General features: G+C 40.2%; 3 protein-coding genes across 4 annotated transcripts; 1 reads left to right on the forward strand and 2 right to left on the reverse strand.

Moving 5' to 3' along the window:
- Positions 1-243: 243 nt before the first annotated feature.
- LOC129349809 (ubiquitin carboxyl-terminal hydrolase 37-like) lies at positions 244-4189 on the reverse strand. The gene is made up of 4 exons (XM_055014302.1): positions 4143-4189; positions 1872-2023; positions 1173-1270; positions 244-1034 (listed from the first exon to the last, which is right to left on the reverse strand). The coding sequence occupies exons 1-4, from the start codon at positions 4176-4178 to the stop codon at positions 871-873; spliced, it is 450 nt and encodes a 149-aa protein (XP_054870277.1). The 5' UTR covers positions 4179-4189; the 3' UTR covers positions 244-870.
- A 41-nt stretch (positions 4190-4230) lies between these two features.
- On the forward strand, positions 4231-10213 carry thoc1 (THO complex 1). Of its 2 annotated transcripts, none has more exons than XM_023295308.3 (21): positions 4231-4347; positions 4578-4651; positions 4762-4822; positions 4913-4982; positions 5212-5330; positions 5430-5478; positions 5565-5660; positions 5822-5904; positions 6007-6080; positions 6737-6845; positions 6988-7122; positions 7226-7326; positions 7421-7487; positions 7781-7831; positions 7947-8017; positions 8158-8253; positions 8525-8611; positions 8710-8793; positions 8947-9094; positions 9217-9301; positions 9767-10213. In XM_023295308.3, exons 1-21 carry the CDS (start codon positions 4300-4302, stop codon positions 10042-10044), a joined length of 1986 nt encoding a protein of 661 aa, XP_023151076.1. In that variant the 5' UTR covers positions 4231-4299; the 3' UTR covers positions 10045-10213. The 2 variants fall into 2 exon arrangements, with proteins under 2 accessions (XP_023151076.1, XP_023151077.1); XM_023295309.3 differs by having other exon boundaries at positions 8525-8590.
- A 40-nt stretch (positions 10214-10253) lies between these two features.
- Positions 10254-19148, reverse strand: usp14 (ubiquitin specific peptidase 14 (tRNA-guanine transglycosylase)). Its single transcript, XM_023295301.3, has 16 exons — positions 18991-19148; positions 17910-18055; positions 17009-17041; positions 16794-16898; positions 15712-15815; positions 15448-15506; positions 15218-15348; positions 15017-15097; positions 14829-14911; positions 14591-14705; positions 14299-14364; positions 14084-14176; positions 13870-13998; positions 13668-13728; positions 11415-11522; positions 10254-11297 (listed from the first exon to the last, which is right to left on the reverse strand). Exons 1-16 carry the CDS (start codon positions 19004-19006, stop codon positions 11152-11154), a joined length of 1476 nt encoding a protein of 491 aa, XP_023151069.1. The 5' UTR covers positions 19007-19148; the 3' UTR covers positions 10254-11151.
- Between the last annotated feature and the right edge of the window lie 233 nt (positions 19149-19381).

The raw sequence follows: 19381 nt of genomic DNA on the forward strand, positions 1-19381 counted from the left end.
AGCACCAATTACAGGTCAAATTGTCTCAAGACGCTTTACAGAACCCCCAGACCAAGCCCTATGGTGACAGTGGCAAGAAAAAAACTCCCTTTTAACAGGAAGAAACCTTGAGCAGAACATGGATCTTTTATAAGGGGGGACCCATCTGCCGCTGGCCGGCGGTATTTAGTCTGTCTGTAATTGTTACGGGGGGAAGCAGGAGAACCCAAGTGCAGGCACACAGAAAACTGGCAGACAGGTGAATTTACGGAAAAGGATTTATTCAACCAAATAACTAAACTAATACAGAAAAGGGAAAAACAAACCAGGAGATAAATTAAGCCGAATCTAACACTAAAAGAAACAATACTACTAAATCTACAAAAACCACAAAACCAAACAGGAATAAACTGAACCAAACAACACAGCACTGTACTTACAACAAACCAGGGGAAAACAGAACTAAGGGCTAGGCAGGCTCGGGGAATCAGAAGCTAGTGGGGAAACAAAACTGGCGTACTGAAGACTGGGTAGTATCCAAGAACAAACAGAAGTTGAACAGAGTCCACGAGAGGGAAATCCAGGATGGGGGAATCAGTTTAGTCCAAGGGCTGAAGCTGGCAGGGGGTAGGAGGCTTGGTGGGGAGAAACAGAATCCAGGAATGCAAAGGAAGCTATGAAGGGGTGTGAATCTATGATCCGGCAGGGAGTGAATGAACGGGCAGAGCTTAAATAGGTGGAGGTGAGGTGGAGAACAGGTGAATGGTGTGAACTGATTGCTGCAGCTGAAACTCATTGTAGCAATCAGCAAGACAGAGTGCAGGCAGGTGAAGCAGGGAGAGCGAGACAGGAGGGAGAGGTGACAGACAGAGGGAGCCAGAGAGAGACAGGTCAAAACAAACAGATGAGGAACAATGGGAGAAAAGAGAAAAGGAGGAAGAAGGGCAGAGGCTGGAGCAGGATCATAACAGTAATGATGTGATGTGACTCAAGAATGACAGCTGCTCTGACGATTCTCCAGCTCCACATCGACACCGATACTCCAACTGGATGTCCTGCAGCAGGGAACAGCGGGGAGGAATGTGTTTTAGTTTAAATCCTTCACAGATTATATTATTCATGTTTCACATATTCAAGTGTGTGATTCACACACTTTTTTGGAGTGTGAGACTGGAGTGTACAGCAGCCCTTACTTTCAGGTATGCCTGCTGGCACTGGCTGACTGTGTGCAGGCATCATGTCCAGAGAGAGGTTAATGAAGGTGTCCTCCCTCATGGACTGACAACCACACCTGCAGTTTAAAAGGACAATTAAATTGGAAACAAAGTCACAAACATCTTGACAAACCGCCTGACTATATATTAGATATTTACAATATCAAAAACATTTATTTTGGCATGGCTGTCTTTGGAATAATTTCATGTACATAGTTATTAATGTCAAAACTGTAACCCACTCCAAGCAGTTTTTGTACATGTTTGCTACCATCACATCTTTTCTCATCGTGGGCTCATTTTCACTGCAATATATAAATCTTGACCTCCATGAAAACAGTACAATCATGGCTAGAAGTACAGAGAACTCAGAAGCATATTTTGTACAATATATCAGTTATAATAACAGAAATCATATTATTCGTTTCACACAAAAAAAAAAAAAATCAAAATAGAATTTTTCCAAGAGCCCCTAGGTGTTACATAAACTGCAAAAAACGGTCACTCTAGAACCACTGGAAAATTTAAAATCCTACAATGTTATTTGTTTCTACAGTTTGTGGTTAAGAAAAATTTGGCCATTTTTATATTGATAAATAACATCCGGTTGTGGCAGAGGGTTGAAGTTTCAGTTCATTCCCAGAGCAGAAAACAAAATGTGTGACAGTGTATTCTTACCCCTGGCAGGTCCTAGTGCTCAACATTTCAAAGTAAATGTGGGTACAAACAGGGCAGGTATAGGTGATGCCCATGTCAGCTGCAGCTGTCTGCAGTTTGAAGGACAGAGATCTTATTATGTCCAACATACAGCTCATGAACTCATGGGCATCCTGCACAGAAACATACAGAAAAAAAGCAGTCAAGACCAGACACTTCTCCAGTATGTTGTTGAAGATGCGACTGACTCCAATGTCACCAAACCCTCTGAAAGACCCAAAATTAAGGGAAGAAAATGCTGTTCAGTTACTTCAGATCGAGCTGGAAATTAGTGAAGAAACCAAAGAGTGACAGTGTCTGTGTAAGTGTGAGCACTGCTGTACCTGATGATCCAGGATGAAAGGTCAGGCAACAGCTGCTGGTTGTAGACCTTCTGAACAAAATCACTCAGATTCAGGATGCCTTGCAGGGTGAAGTTCATATAGCACAAGGTTGGGTAACTATAAACGAAACGACACAGAGAACAAAAGTCAGAGTAGGCCTCATTTTCTTCCCTTTATACATGTTTCAGCTGTATTTCAAACATGAAGATTAACAGACTTCAACCTGGTATATAGATTTATGCAGTTCTCAACTACTTGAATATATAGAAATATTCAGTGTGTCTATCACTGTCTTTGCTGGTTCTTACCCGATGTAGACGAGCTCGTCTGGTGCTGGTGTGGTTCAGGCCGATGTTGAACTCCCACTATGTCCTGTTGGAGGTGACTGCCGAGAAATCGTCGCATCCGGTTCTGCAGAGACTTCAGCGTCAGACTCCTCGTCACTGATACCATCACTGCAGAAAAGGCGGCCAATTTCACACAACCAGGCTGATTTGCCATCAGTCGATTTGTCCTCTGAGGCGGCCTCAGATTGAGGGCTTTGTGTGGCTTCGTCAGCATCCACAGGAGACTCCACCTGTTTCTATTAACATTCAGCTCTGTAGAACAGACCTTGCGGAAACATGGCAACCACCAATGCTGCAAAGAGGTCTTCTTCTTCTTCTTTGGAGGTGTCATTGATTTGTGAAGCCTCCTGGACATGAGCATCTGTGTGATCCCTCGTGGTGACACTGATAGTAAAAAGAAACAGATTTTAGTCCACTTCATGATTCTGTTACAATGACTGTGCATATACACCAATCAGACGTAACATTATGACCACTGACAGGTGAAGGGAGTAACACTGATTATCATGGCACCTATTACTGGGTGGGATATAATAGGTAGCAAGTGAACATATTACATGAAAAATGGTGGTGCAAGTGGTCATAATGTTATGCCTGATTGGTGTATAATGAGAGCACACCAGTTTTTTTTTTTTTTTTTCCAGTGTCAATGAAAATGCTGTGAGCTACACAAATGCAAATCAGAGTGGTGTGTGTGTGTGTGTGTGTGTGTGTGTGTGTGTGTGTGTGTGTGTGTGTGTGTGTGTCTGCGGTGGGAGGGTTGGTGGGTGTGGAGGGTGTAAGGTAGGGGGGTTGGGGGTGGGGGTTGACTTTTCACACTTGCATTGGTTTTTTAAGAGAAAAGGGACACACAAACAAAACTATACAATTTATACTTTATTTGAATCACGGTTCATACAGCTTTTATAAAAGTAAATAAAAGTGCATCACAGGCACTTTTCATGGCCCAGGGGTTGACCAATAGCAACAGATCTTTCAACCAATCATGACACAGTTTTTTTCTGTTGCCATGTCTTGTTTCATCCAATTGGTGTCGAAAACCAATGTTTCTTTTGATAAGTCTTTGTTGAGGACAAAAAGTCAGATTATTACCAAAGCCCAGATGGAAATTTTCTGCAGTCCTGTCTGCTCATTTAGTAATGTCCATGAATGAAAAGGAAACTTGCACGTGTAATGCAGAGCAGAAAAATAGGGGCTTCGGAATCATTAAAACAATCTATAAGATAAAAAAGATTTCTTAAACTCGGGCAACTCAAAATCAGGTTCTCTGGCGTTCCCTTATCAGCAGCCTTTAACCCAGAAGAGGTGTCAGGGCATAAAAGGGGCATTTGTGCAGCTGCAGGAGTTGAAAAAAAACTGTTAAATTGATTAAATACAAATACAAATTTTTATTTCAATCCTTCAAGTTATTTAAGTTAAGCTAAAGAAATTCAAATATAAATCGTTCAAGTACATTTTCTGGTGGCACACATTTCGGACCATATTTTTACAACATTAATTACAAACGAAATTATATCATAAATTGTAGCATAGACTGAAAATGCTCTGTATAATTCATGTACAGTAAATAAACATTCTTTGGAATATACGAACAACATTTTTCTAGAGATCCTCCCATGTAGTCCTCCAGTAAAACCACAGAAGAAGAAGCAGTGCCCGCCCTATGATCGAGGAAACCGGATGTAGTTTGGCGGCAGTTCCGGTTGCGAAAGCGCAAAGATGTCGCCGTCCTTATTTAATTTTGTCGACGCTAAAGACAAATTTACGGTGAGAAATCATAACGCTGCATTTCGTATTCAAAACACATGTAATTATATATTATATATCGTAACTAAAATGATCGCTAGGTCGCCGTTTCATTAGCGAAGATTACTACTTGTTCCTGTTCAGTTGCCATCGCAGGTAGCAAGGAAGCCCCGCAGGAAGCTAAGCTAACAAAGTGTAACAATGCATTATCTCTCATAAATGTCCTCTCCTTCCCTCTCACACAACTGCAGGCTTCTGCCAGACACGCCTTAAGTGGCAAAAGCAGCAAACCTTTAATCAATATTTTCAACCAGATCCCTGGCAAGTAAGTGAGGTTAATTTAGCGTCCGCTGTGTCAGATTATGAACACACGTCGTTAACTGTAATGTACGCATACGTGTGTGACTTGTTCACCTGTTTTCTCCTGTGTTACAGTGAGACGGAAAAGAAGACCACACTTGACCAGGCTCTGAGGGGTGTCCTTGGTGATCTGATTGTAAGAGATTAGTTTTTGTCCAGCTCAAGTGTGTCCAAACGTAGAAATTCAGCAGATCTTGAAATGCTGAAATGAGTGTTTTGTCTGCAGGTTGAGCAGAAGCCGAGCTGTGATGACTACCTGTCTCTCATTTACCTCAGTATTGATGCCGTTACAGAAGGTATGCTACTCAACCAGGAATTTTATCCTTCTAATTCCACTGAAATGTTTTTTTCAAAATGGAAAGACTTTACATGCAGTAATGCTACATATATAAAGACATTCTGTAGTGCAGCATGTTGTACACAAAGTCTGACCTGAGACACGAAAAGATACCACTGCAAAACCTATAGTCATAAAGCACTCAAAGTTTAGAGCTTTTGTGGTTTTGTTTCCTTTGCTTGATGCAGGTATCTGCTCTGCTACAACCCCTTTTGTCCTGCTGGGAGACGTACTGGACTGCCTGCCTCTTGACCTGTGTGACAAAATATTCTCTTTTGTCGAAGAGAATGTTTCCACCTGGAAATCGGTAAGTAAGTGGCAGCTGTTCAGTAAAGACAGCTGAAATATTTGTCCAACTTAATGTAGATCATTAGATGACAAAACATGTACTCTCTCTTTCTTCCAGAACTCCTTTTACACTGCAGGGAAGAACTATTTATTGAGGATGTGTAACGGTAAAGATCTTATTTCTTGTTGACCCACAACACTTTCTGTCTTTAACAACTACAACAGTCTCTGATGTGTTTTTCTATCGGTGTAGACCTTTTAAGGAGGCTGTCCAAATCTCAGAACACGGTATTCTGTGGGCGAATCCAACTTTTCCTGGCACGTCTCTTCCCTCTGTCTGAAAAATCAGGTAAAAACAGGAATGTCTTATCTTTTCAATAAATAAGACAACATCAATCCCTCAGAGATGCAATTTACAATCATTCGTTATAGACTGGCAACAGTTTTCTAAGGTTCTTGGTTGTCTCAGATTATGAAAATCTACCATTGTTTTGGTTTTTTTCAATCCAGGTCTCAATCTACAGAGCCAGTTTAATCTGGACAATATAACAGTCTTCAACAAAAATGAACAAGAAAGTACCCTTGGTCAGAAGGTAGCGTGTGTAAAACAAAAAAAAACAAAACCCAAAACAACAGTAAGCATTTTAATTTTGATCAAAAACTTTCAATTCAATCTTATGGTGTCATTTTTATAGAGCACAGAAGAAAAGGAGGACGGCATGGAGGTGGAAGAAGGAGAAATGGGAGAGGATGATGCACCTGCACCATGGTAAGTTGTGCATCAATCTAAAGCGATGATTTTCTCATGTTGTTACTGTGTGTGTGTGTGTGTGTGTGTGTGTGTGTGTGTGTGTGTGTTGGTCATTTCAAGAGCGCATATTAAACAAACCTACAGGTTCATAGTTTTGTTTTGGGAGTTTACTAGAACGCTATTCAACTTCTCACCCTCTGTATGAAATGCTCCAAAGCCACTCTAAATGGTTGATTTGGTTGTCCCGATGAAAGGGAGACAACTTTTGTTGCTCATAGTAACCCCAGATCTAGATGGGCACAGACATGTAGCCCTAGCAGAGTCAGCTCAAGCAGTGAAATGATGACAGATCACAGGGAATCTGTGCATTCTTTTTTAAAGGGTATGCCAGACTAAACCCTAGCGAAGAATTTTTCAAATATGTTACATGGTAATGCAAATAAGTAGAGGAGAAGAAAAGTCTGGATTTCAAGCGAGGGGTTTCAGGTAGGTATTCAACAGTGTTTTCTGAAGGGCAGAATAACTAGCTTTGATGTGGACTCTGGGTTTTTATCAGTGTAAAGACCTGTTAGTTGCTCAGAATATTCAAATAAAACACTGAAGTTCTTTAAATTACTCTTTTGCATGGCCATGTTCCTATGTTTGTTTAATATTTAATAACATTTTGCTTTCAGTTCCATTCCAATTGACTACAACTTGTACAGAAAGTTCTGGACACTGCAGGACTACTTCAGAAATCCAGTGCAGTGTTTTGATAAATTCTCATGGATGACATTCCTGAAGGTAATGCACCTCACAACAAAATCAAAAAACTATTTGCTGTTCTACTATTGGATGCCCTTGCTCTGCATTTGTTCTATCATCTAAAGAAGAGCTAAAATATAACGATTTGCTATCCATGTGAATTTCCTCTTTGCCTACACAGTACTCAGATGAGACCCTGGCAGTATTCAAGAGCTTCAAGTTGGATGACATGCAGGCCTCAAAGAGGAAGCTGGAGGAGCTGAGAGCATCTGGAGGAGAACATGTTTACTTTGCCAAATTCCTCACAAGTGAGAAGGTGAAGAAACCTTTTTTTTAAATATATGCAAATAAGCAATGCCAGTATGCTAAAGATACGGTTGGACATCTCTTCACTCTATTTCTTTCCTCTTCATCTCCAGCTCATGGACTTGCAGCTGAGTGACAGCAACTTCAGACGGCACATACTACTGCAGTACCTCATCCTCTTCCAGTACCTGAAGGGTCAGGTCAAGTTCAAAAGGTATAGCGCTGAACTTTATAGAAGAGTTTGTGTGACTAAATACCAGTTGTTGGGAAGTAATTAATTATTTTCTTATGTGTTTGTACTCATACAGCTCCAGTTGTGTTCTGAACGATGACCAGACTGCATGGATTGAAGAGACCACTAAACTGGTTTATCAGGTCAGTCCTAAGTTATTCAGACATACACACTAGTGGTAGCTCCATAAATACGCATGCCTCACTCTTCTCCCATTACCTTATCATTACCATTATCTGCTTTAATTCAGATCATTATAGACTTACAGAATATACTGAGAAAAGTCCAACACTGTGAAATCAAGAAAAACAAATCATTGTAGTGTTTAGGCAAGTGTAATTTGTTTTGGTGAGATATCTGCCCTACAGTTGAGCTTGTCATTGGCATGGCAGCCAGAGAGGACAAACTGTATTAAGAGTGTGCTGTGCTCTTGTAGCTGCTGAGAGAGATCCCTCCTGATGGAGACAAGTTTGCCACCATGGTGGAGGTAAGTCGTGCTTTAAGAACACTGATTTTATTAACTCAAGCCAATCTGTAGACACTAACAGTCTGTAAAGTCTTTGTGGATTAGTCACTGTAGAACTGTTTATCATCTTTGACAGCATATCCTCAACACAGAGGAGAACTGGAATTCCTGGAAAAATGAGGGATGCCCGAGCTTTGTGAAAGAAAGGTACAGCAGTGTAATGTTAAAAAATATTTGATTAGTTTACACACTGATTAATCAGCTTTTACAACAAAATAATGTGGAATGAGAGCCTGGGCTAGCAAGTCGAAGTGACCTGTGGTCCTGCTTGTTTTTCTCTTTAACAGAACAGTAGATGACAAACCCAAAAGACCCACCAGAAAAAGACAAGCTCCAGAAGATTTCCTGGGAAAAGGGCCAGACCGCAAGATTTTTATGGGAAAGTAAGTCATGTAATGCCAAGGGATAGCTGAGTTGTATGAAGATGATTTTTTTTAAACAAATAGATCTCAGGTTTGAACTCTGTGTCCATCCTGCTAAAATATAGTTGAACAAAGTAGTGAATGTGTGGCTTGAGGCATGTTTCTCTGCAATATGTGGAGACAAATACAAAGAGATCTTTCTTTAATGATCAGTTGTGGTCTGAATGAAGCTACAGTGGGATGAACATCATCCTGTGGAGGATATATCCATTATTCTTCTCTGTTTTGAAAGTGACGAGTTGACTCGACTGTGGAACCTAAACCAGGACAACATGGAGGCCTGTAAGTCAGACAGCAGGTCAGTGGTTCAGAAAGCAAGGTAACACATTCCCATATACACTCACATTTACCCTTAATTTCTGTATCAAAAATGAGTTTTTTGTTTCTTTTATTTGACATCTGATGTCTTCCTTCCAGAGAGTTCATGCCATCACTAGATGAATTCTTCGCAGAAGCCATTGAACAGGCCGACCCGGCTAACATGGTGGAGGAGGAGTACAAGTGAGTTGACACTGTTACATGCCCTGTTAAAATCAATTTTCAAGAAAAATCTTTTCTTAAAAATGGTTCTTTAGTGGTTAAATTCTTATTCATCCCCATAGTATCTCTCTGATTTTCTTCTCTCGCCCCCTCTTGTCCTGTATCTCTTTATAGGGTTGTGCGGAATCCAAACTATGGTTGGCGTGCTCTGAGGCTACTGTCCAGGAGAAGTCCACACTTTTTCCAGCCAACTAACCAGAAATTCAAAAGCCTGGCAGACTACTTAGACAGCATGGTCAGCAAACTGGCCAAAGAACTGCCGGTGAGGAATTACTGTCTTTAAAGAAAAAACACACACACAACAAATGTTTTCCTTATTACAAAATGAGTGCATGATGCTCACAAACGTGTTGACTAATTCAGACTTTTGTTGCCATCGTGCAGAAGGACATTCCTTCTGAAGAGATCAAGACAGGAGAAGAGGACGATGATGATAATGGAGACAACCTTCTGAAAGACAGCAACGACAGTGAGTCTGAATTGTGATTCATTCAAAAAGTCTTTATCGTGTCTGACATTTGAACTTGGAACTCTAGGATCTACTGGTGGTACTAACGATGCCTGCGATATATTAATGTTTCCCAGTAAGCCAACTTGAACACTTAAAGTGAAGCAGCAAAATGGATTTCAGCCCTCATCCACCTTGTGTTTTTCTTCAATGCTTTTCTTTTTGGTCAGAGTTGTATCTTGCAGTTAGCCTTTCAGCATTTATTAAAAAAAAAAAAAAAACATGTTTTTTTCACGCTCTAATTTAGGAGAGCACTGAATGTTCCCAATTATAAGTTCTATTTGGGAGCATGTAGAACACATCTACATCCTAACATCCACAGCTAATTGCCATACCAGCTCCTACTTTCCATTACATGTAGTTGCTCATTTCCATCCTTAGAGCAAGAGTCTATTTATGTCTTTCCTGTTATGTCTTCTTTTCAAGGTCCAAGCATTCAGAGCAAACTCGTGACAAACCAGCAGATGGATGACATAGCAGCCAAACTGGGTGCTCAGTGGAAGATGCTGGCATCTCACTTGGAGATGAAGGCATCAGAGTTGCGGGAAATCGAAACGGACAGCGAAGATGTTGACATGCAGGCCAAACTGCTGCTGGTGTCCTGGCAGGACAGAGAGGGAGCTCAAGCTACTGTGGAGAACCTGGTCACAGCTCTGAACTCTGCAGGGTTCTCCCAGATTGCAGACAGCCTCAGTGAGGCTTAAATTTAGTTTGTTACTTAAATAATCTGTACCTCCGTAACATTGTTGCAGCATCCCTTTTCATACCAAAAACAATTGGAGATTAAATTTTTTTTGTATGTAGCATAGGCTGACAATTTTTTCACTGTAGAAAATCCAATAAATGTTTTCCTAAATAAAAACTGTCTGAACATTTGTTTGAAACACATGCTCACATTGAAGAATCTCACATGTTGGTATAACAGTTTATTTTCACCACCTATGAAAAGCGATCAGTCAATAACTTATTACAGAGTGTTGATGTTCAGGTCTTACACATTGTGGCAGGGCGATGAGGAAACCTGCACGGAGAAACAAAGTGAAGCATAGCATTTTAAGGGTATAGATGTCAAAGTCTGAAATCAGTGTCAGCGAGAACAATATTCAAAGCTTACCGAGCAAACCATGGTTGAATCTCAAGTCTTTAACTGCGCACAGTTCACCAAAAGGGCAACATGTTCTTAACCATTTCCCCATACACTTCCCCAAAGAGCATTAGTGAAGATTTGGCAGAAAGAACCTCATCTGTCATACATTTGAGAACAATTCCAGGAGATGATGTGAGCCAAGCATTTTAAAGACCTGAGATTGAACCCAAATTTCCCAGATGGCCAACAGGTGAACAAGGGCAAGTCTTTACAGTGTTTGGTAATACATCTGAGAAGACACAAGCCAGAATGTCAAGGACAATAGCTTGGCTAGGCAATTTTTTTGTACAAGTTGATTAAATGACTAAAGAGAAATATTTTGCTTTTATGATATGAACACCTTATCAAAGGCTTTAAAAAATATACAATGTGTATAAAACATTTAATGAAACTGCAGAGCTAGACTTAAAAACCTCTAAAGGATCCAGTCCAGAGATAGCCTCTTATCATATCTCCATTTTCAAAGCCCACGATGGTTGAATATTTAACACCATTTGACAGAATTTGTTTTACAAGCATCTGTGTTGGTTACAAAAACAAAAACAATTAAGGTCATCAAATCTTTAAAGACACCAGTTTTATTGCACATCTATGCAGACAGTGCTTGGAAATGGCAATTTGTGTATTGGATGTCATTTTTTGTCTTCTAAGAAATCTTCCACAGCTACTGTTCCTCTTCAAGTATTTCCAGCCGCCGGGGACCGTACAGTAGAACATACGCTATATGCCAGTCGCCGCCACCAGACAGTCGCAGGATATCCTCTGGAGACACCACACTCACCTTGTCATCATCAAACTTGACCCACTCATCTGTCAGATGGAGAGATCAGAGGGAAAAAGAGGAAACTGAGTTCCTGAACATGATGATTTGTGGCAGTCATGACACATGCTGAGTGTGCAGCTTCATTGTGAAACAACTGTGTTTACCTTCTTTCCTTTTGACCCATCCCACGTAGTGACCTGAAGAGCTGGAGCGGCCTTGGTGTGTCAGCACAGCCTGCAGGTCGTAGTAGCCGCTGTTGTTTGAACCAAGGTCTGCAAAACAGTTTCACTTCCTTAAATTCTGATTCATGATCATGGTTATACTGCTCGATATCCACAGCAACGTTTAATTACTCCACCAAGGAATGGCAGTTATGTGATGATTCAGTATCCGTACATAACGTACACATGCATAACACATGCCTGTGCTCAGCTCAAGGTCATTTTGTTTGTAAGTACATCTATATTAAATGGCCACATCCTATGGTGCCATGATTTCTGCCACAATTTTTTTCAAGATTTCAGCCATCAGAAATGATACAAAGACTGAGCAGCGTTGGCAGAGTGCTGCGCTCTGTTTGTGCTTTTCTTGTTGTGCTCTTTGGTAAATATAGGTCCAACGACCAATAGTATAAGCACAGTCAGAGAAAAACACTGCCTGCCTTTCCAAATATAAATAGAGCTCGATGATAAACATTGGTGAAAAACATTAAAATCTAAAGTTTTCTCTGCCTGTGGAGAACCAACACCAAACATGATACTGATGATTTAGACCGCAGAACCCACTTCCGCACAAAAACAGGTGCGCAAATGTCAATTTTTACAATGTAAACAAAAAAGGCACTCAGAGAGCACAGTACTCCACCAAGGCTGCTCAATCGTATCATTTCTGATGAATGAAATCTTTAATAAAAAATGACATTGCACTGAGCACAGGTGTGTGTTATGCAGTCCATCCAGGAATTCGTGATGTTGCAATCACACGAATTCAACCAATCTCCATGAATTCTGCGCGACCTTGCAATTTTGTCCAATCATCGCAACCTTTCCGCAATTTTGGCCCACCTCCCAGGAGTTCCACCAATCATAGCAGTCCCCAGCGTAAACGTAATGCACGAGCAACACCGAATTCATCTCCTTATTTTTGGCTTGAAGATGCAGACATGTCCCATTATAATGTCTCTCATTTACCAACAAAAATTACTGCTGAGGACTGTACAAAACAATTATTTCCCTGATGTTCTTCACCAAAGCGGAAGTAAACTGTTTTACACACGTGCAATATTGTGGTGGAATACAAAAAATAAAAATAAAAAATAAAATCATCGATTGATAAACGCTTCTCTACCACGGAACGTATCAGGAGAATGGCTGAAACGAGCCGACCACAGACCAGACAAATCACCCTGATGGAAACTGTTGCATCCAGATTTGTTGGAGCACTGAAAGAATGAAGGTAAGTTAGAGAAATTTCTCCAACAAGGAACACAGCAGAGTTATGTGACGATCGGCATATGTGAATCATTCCTTTGTTAGCAACATTACTCAAAAACGGACCAAGGGATTTGGATGAAATTTTCAGAGAAGGTCAGAAATAACACAAGGACCAAGTGATTCGATTTGGCAGTGATGCGACTTAAAGTCTGGATTCACGGATTTGTTAAGTATTTCCCATTGACATAGCGGCACGGCGTCTGATAGCGGCACGGTAACCATGGCAACAAGTGAACGCTACCTCAGCGGCCTGTCAATTGTCACTGTCTCCCGTAATTTCATTGCACAAATAAGCTTAAATCATCGCAATTTACATCGCAATTTTTCAGAAAAGCTGCCGCGAATTCAGGCATTTTAGGCCGCAACAATCTGGAAAAACGCCTGCGAAATCCTGGAGGGACTGGTTATGCATGTATATGTTATGTACGGATACCGAATCACGTGACCTAAATATGTAGTGGGCGGTGGCAATTGATGGGATTCGGAAATATCTCCACAAGTTTATCAATTGTTCCTCGTCTCATTTTTGACAGATAAGTCCTAATAAGTTCACAACGGTCGATTTGTAGTAGGATCACAATCATCAACAAATCTGTGGATCCAGACTATAAGCCGTATCACTGCCAAAATCTTATCACTTGGTCCTTGTGTTATTTCTGACCTTCCCTGAAAATTTCATCCAAATCCATTAGCAACATTACTCAAAAACAGGTTAACAGACAGACCGACAAGCATAGGCCGATCATCACATAACTCCGCTGAGTTCCTTGGAGGAGTAATAAAGTAATATTTTTCCCCTTAAGCGGTTTTCTACACATCTACAAACAGGTATTGACAATGACATGTGGCATCAGTTACATTTCTTGGGGAGGTTTCTCCCTTTAAAAAGTGTATTTGTGGTGTTCGTGTCACATTTCAACTTACCATCTTGGAATGAGAAAGGCTCGTATTTCACTTCTTTTGCTGAGTCTGGCTTCTTCAACACCTAATGCAAGGAGAAAACAAACAGACATACAGAACTGGTAAATCATGCTGAATGTATAAACAGGAGCTCATTTACTACCAAATAACTGCAAAGAGACGAGAAAGGCAAATAGGACAGTTTAGCCAGCCACAGATCTGTTACCTTTTGCTGCTGTTTCTCTAATTTCTTGTCCTCGACCTCCTTGAACTTTGACCTGACTGGCAACATTTTCTCCTGGAGCTCCGCGGTGCACAGCTCGTAAACATCCAGCATGAGCGGGAACTTGACATCCTTTAAAATTTTAAAACAAAGAGTTAAATGGTGACTTCTAGTGAGCTCTGTTACATATCAGAAATGTTGGTGGCTGAAGACAAACCTTTAGAACTTTTGCATTGACCGACTCCTTCTCTTTGTAGAAAAATCTAACCATCTGAACAGTCAAGTAAGCAGGCAGACGGCTAAGTTTTGACTGGTGGGAGAAAAAAAACATCCACAAGATAAATACATTTCACACTCAAGTTTGCAAACACAACAGATAATACCACATGTATCAAATTACAACAGGAGATTACAGGGGAAAGAAGCACTTACTGATTTTATATACAGAGCATTTCTGTCCAAGGATGCAGACATTTTTGTGATTTCTTCCTGCAGTCTCTGGAGGGGCAGAAACATGATTAGACCCTTATTACCTTGGTGCTAAAATAACCATATGGCAGTTTGTCATGTGTGTATTTTATTCATTTTCTTCCCTCGGACTACATCTGGGGAAATATAAAACTTCCAAGAAAGGTTTTAAATAGCCAAGCTACCAAAGGAGCAAGACAGCTTCTAAAGTAGCTCTCTGTTTGCACACTGGGCTCTGCCTTTGTCTGATACATACCAGCCTTAGTCCTGTTGCAAGGTATTTGACTTCTTGGTTGATGAAGCAACTGAGCTGCAGCTGGCTTTCCTTGCCCTTGATTGGCTCTTCCTCCTCAGACTCTGTGCATTTCATGCTGAACAGCAGAGTTAAGAAAAAGCCTGGCACAGTAGCACTGCTGCTCTTTAAGACCTAAACTTTTGAAGTCAGCCCATACCGTACTGAGAAATAAAGCGTAAGATGTGAAAGCAAAGGATACGAAGTTTCAAATTCTACACCAAAATACTGGTCGATGAAGTTCTTCTTTGCAGAGGCAGATGCAGCTCCACTCTCGGAGTCAGTCTAAATATTGGAAGAAGGAAAATGAAACATGTGCTTTATTTTAAATATAACAATCACACAGCCATCTTTTCATTTTAGAACAACAAATGGTAAATAAGGGTTTACCTCCATGGCAGTCTCTGGCTCTAGTGGCTCCAACTTTTGCTGAAGCACTCTCATCATCTGCAGCCAGCACTCATTGGCATCCTGAGAGAATAAAAACAGCAAAACAATGTCACAACGTGCAACCATGAGCTTTGTGTCATCATAAGACTTCTGATAAATGGTACAGATATACAAAGTGGAGAGTGGAGAAGAGTTTCTAACCTGCTGAAGATACTGTCCCTGCTCTCCTTTCTCAGCAAACTGTGGAAAGGCCATGTGAAGAAACTGCAGCAAAATAATGGGTGGGAGGCTGGACGAGGTCTTGTCCATGGTCTCATATAAGTCACGAAGGGCTGAAGATACAAAAATAAATGCATATTCAATTTATTTGCATTAGTAAGCTCACTACATCATTACATGCCTGCTATTTTACAATTGACTGTGCCTCATACCTGCTGTGATGTACTGTGATGGTGCATTTGCCCCTGAAGATCGCAGAGCACCTGAATACCTGTAGAGGGAGACAGATGATTTCAGCAGGAACAAAATGACCAAAAAAAAAAAAAAAACAGGGAAAAGGAAAAATATGATTTTTATATGAAAGACAAAAAGATGCTTTTAAACAATGAAATTCAACATCATACATCACTTAAGCATATTGTCAATTGTAACTACTAAATGTATTTTTGAGATCCATTAACAGCAGAAAAACAGACCTCCTGAGTGCAGTTTTGAGCTCTGGCACAGAGCGTAGACACTGCACTGTGGCATTCATGTAGCAGGTGTTGCCCAAGTTTGTCAGGCCACAAGGCAGCTCCATCTGAAAATGACAAAGACCACTAATAAATGACCAAGACCAGGATAAGCTTCTCTACAGCAAGGTAAAAAAAAAAGTTTTAAAAAGTATAATAAAGGCTTCTGTCTTATATTTAGCAATTCAGCAAGTGTCATCACGCACAAGAGATCACTATAAGAGATGACAATACAGAATCAACATGTTATTTTGTTTCTGTTTTCATATTTATCATTTGTCATGTCATTTACTCCAAACACAATAAATGTGTTAGTGGCACAGCAAATGTTTGCATCTTTTCCAGATACGTTATCTGTATTCAGGTTCATTTAATTATTTGTAAATGTATTAACTATTGAACTGAATTGAATTAACAGGCCTACTTCCAAGATTCCTAAGTTTTCAATATTGTAGAGGTATATGGTGAGTCACCCTGCTCCAAGGAGCCACAAACACACACACAAAAAAACATTAAAAAAAAACACGTTTGTGTGCATTTCACACAAAGAGCTCCAGCTGGCACTGTAACAGACAATCCAATCACTACCTCTTGTTCCCTCTAAAACGTGAGTCTCAACTATGAAGAACTGGCAATTTCATAAGTAAGATGGGACTGCAGACTAAACAGCAGCACATCGAGTGACACAGCAGTTTGTAAGTCATGCTGCACTTTGAGTATGGTGCATACTTTCCCCTCAGTAAAACTGTTTTGAAAACACTGGTATAAATTCGTGGCAATAGCAGAATAAGGTATTCTGCAATTGCCATCTAGCTCTGACTGCAACCTAAGTTGTGATTTCTCTCGGAACCAGATAACTACTAAAGTAATGAAATTTTTCAGCAACCAGTGCACTCAAAATGTTGCATTGCACATCTAGTTCAATCCGTCTCCCACTTGGTAAACACCACACTGAAGAAAATACATTTAAACTGGTCACGTCAGCACAGAAAGCAATAATCACTATATTTGTTTGAGGCACACTGGTAATTTTCAAGCTTACTCACCGCTGAGGCCAGCTGCTCCTCTGTCATGTCCTCTACAAACATGGGCCGGACAGCAGGCTCCTCAGGCAGGGCGTCTGCCGAGCCCATCATCAGCAGAGTCATTCCCTGCAAAAAGAATAAAATCCGTTACAAGTCAATAACTTGTTCATCACAGATTTGTGGTATAGCTCTCAAAAAAAAGGTTGTATGCTTTTTAACACAGCTCCAATACTCACATTTTTCAGCTTAATGTTTCCCCACTCATCATCCTAAAATGGAAATAAAACACTTATTAGCTCTGTGTCATTTATAACGGATTTGATGTCAAGTCTTATGAAAAGACCAAAACCATCAATATCATTACGTGTCTAAATACCTAATGGAATAAAAGGTCCTAAATATGTTCACATAAAAAAAAAAACATTTTCATCGTCAACTAATCTATTTTCCAGATTAATCGATCAGTGGTTTGGTCTACAAAATGTAAGAAAACAGTGAAAAATGGCGATTGGTGTTTCCCAAAGCCCAACATGAAATCCTCAAATGTCTTCTTTTGTCAACAACTCAAAGATATTCAGTTGACTACCATAGAAGAGGAAATAAACCACACGATACTCAATATTCAGAGGCTAGAAACAGAAAATCAAGACCTTATTTACCTATAAAAATTACTCCAAAATCAACTATCCAAATAGTAGTCAACTAAGTTAAGAGCAGACAACTACTCATTGCAGCAGCCGTTATTTTTAGCTGTAGATTATTGCACAATTGTTCTAGTGAATGTTTACAACAGCAAGACAGTGAATGAATGATCAACTTAAAATAAATTTAAGTATGCTGACATAAAAAGAACATGTTACCACATGTAATGATGTTGCTCATTGATGTGTTTTGGACAACAACAGAATATTATAATTCCAAACAGACTTTAGCTATACAGGCTATACATGTTGAGGGGATCAATTGGTTGGATAAATAGTTTTGGGCTTGAAATAGGATCTGCTTATAACAACAACACAACATTATATTTATTTTTTTATATATATATATATATATATATATATATATATATATATATATATATATATATATATATATTTCTTTTTTCTAGGTCTTGACTGTTGTTTATACACATACCTTGAGAGTGCCTCCCTTCACCATGACCTTCTGTCTGTCTGGCTGAACTCCTGTCAGGGCAAAGAGCTGAGCCTTGAAAACCATGGGTGGCTCCTCAGTGTTGAGCTCCACTGCATCAAACTTCTCTTTGCCCCATTTCACATTTACTGTCAAAACAGAAGCGGTACATACACCTACATATTAGCCTATCAAGGAGAGCGATGGAAAACACCACAACTTTGTCAAACTGCGGCCATGTATGACACAGCAACTAGTTAGCAACAGTGAAGTGCTTCAAAGAATCAGGCAGCTAAGTGGACAGTCCAATTGACTGTCGGTCAAAAACACAAAGCTAACAAATACAGTTTTGTGACTGCCCGTTTAGTGCGATAAAGCGGTTGACTAGTTTTTCCTAGAAACTCTCATAAGACTACTGTCGTGTGAAAACACAAAAACCGTTTGCTATAAGGATTGTTTGTCTCCCACAATCCGCAACTGCAGCCAAAAAACGTATAAACTGTACACTCGTGATATGGCTAGCTTTGTTAGCAATGCTACTTGAGCTGGTAAAAGGCGTGATTCCGGTATTTTCGTACTGGTGACAAATAAGACATATGAAGTGCGTACAATGGCAAGAACTTAGCTAAAGCGTCCACTTTGTAGTGAAAATAGAGAACTTAAAATAACTATTTAACCACCCCCACTTAAACGTTACCTTGCTAACTCAGCTAGCTGACAATTAGCGACAGTAGCTGTTTTCTGGTTTGTCAGATGCCAGTTAGCATAGCCGGCGTTACCACAAACATTCAGTGAACAGCGCTAACAATCAGCAACACGGTTACAGTCGTCCAATATTTTTTATGTTTTCTTGTATCACAATGTTGTTTTCTAGAATAACTCCACCAGTGGCCTAAAGAATAAGACGACTGACAGACTTCCCGGTGCCTACCACTGTTAGCATGCTAACTGCATATCACGCTAAAGATAGCTAAGGTAACAAGCTAATGTAATTTATGCTGCTCAACTAAAACACGTGTAAGGATTCGCGTTTTACTGTCTTTTCCCATGGCAATGAATTTGTAGTGTTAAAATGATATCATACCTGTAAACACCGGCATATTTGGCAACCTTTTACTTCTTCAACTCTATTTTTTCCTGTTTCAGTCCACCGGGGCGCGAATGAAGAGTTGGCTAGTTCTCAGTCTGAACTTCATTCAAACAGAATGACGCTGCAACAACACGCTGGGAACTTATCGACGCGCTCTGACATCTTCTAGTCGACCTGCTGCATGCAACGCTTCCAGGCTGCACACACACACACAGATCCTCTTTACCCAGATCCATCCAGACGCATTAATTATAGTATTACTGAGTCATGGTTCTTAGGTCTCTTCAGTGTACGAAACCCCGAACAGATTATAGTTTTCCCACCAAATAAAAACTCGCCTGAGCTTGTTTATTCCTATCACTGATGCACCATGCATGGACCAACT

Source organism: Amphiprion ocellaris, chromosome 10, assembly GCF_022539595.1.
Source record: "Amphiprion ocellaris isolate individual 3 ecotype Okinawa chromosome 10, ASM2253959v1, whole genome shotgun sequence".
NCBI classification, from domain to species: domain Eukaryota; kingdom Metazoa; phylum Chordata; class Actinopteri; family Pomacentridae; genus Amphiprion; species Amphiprion ocellaris.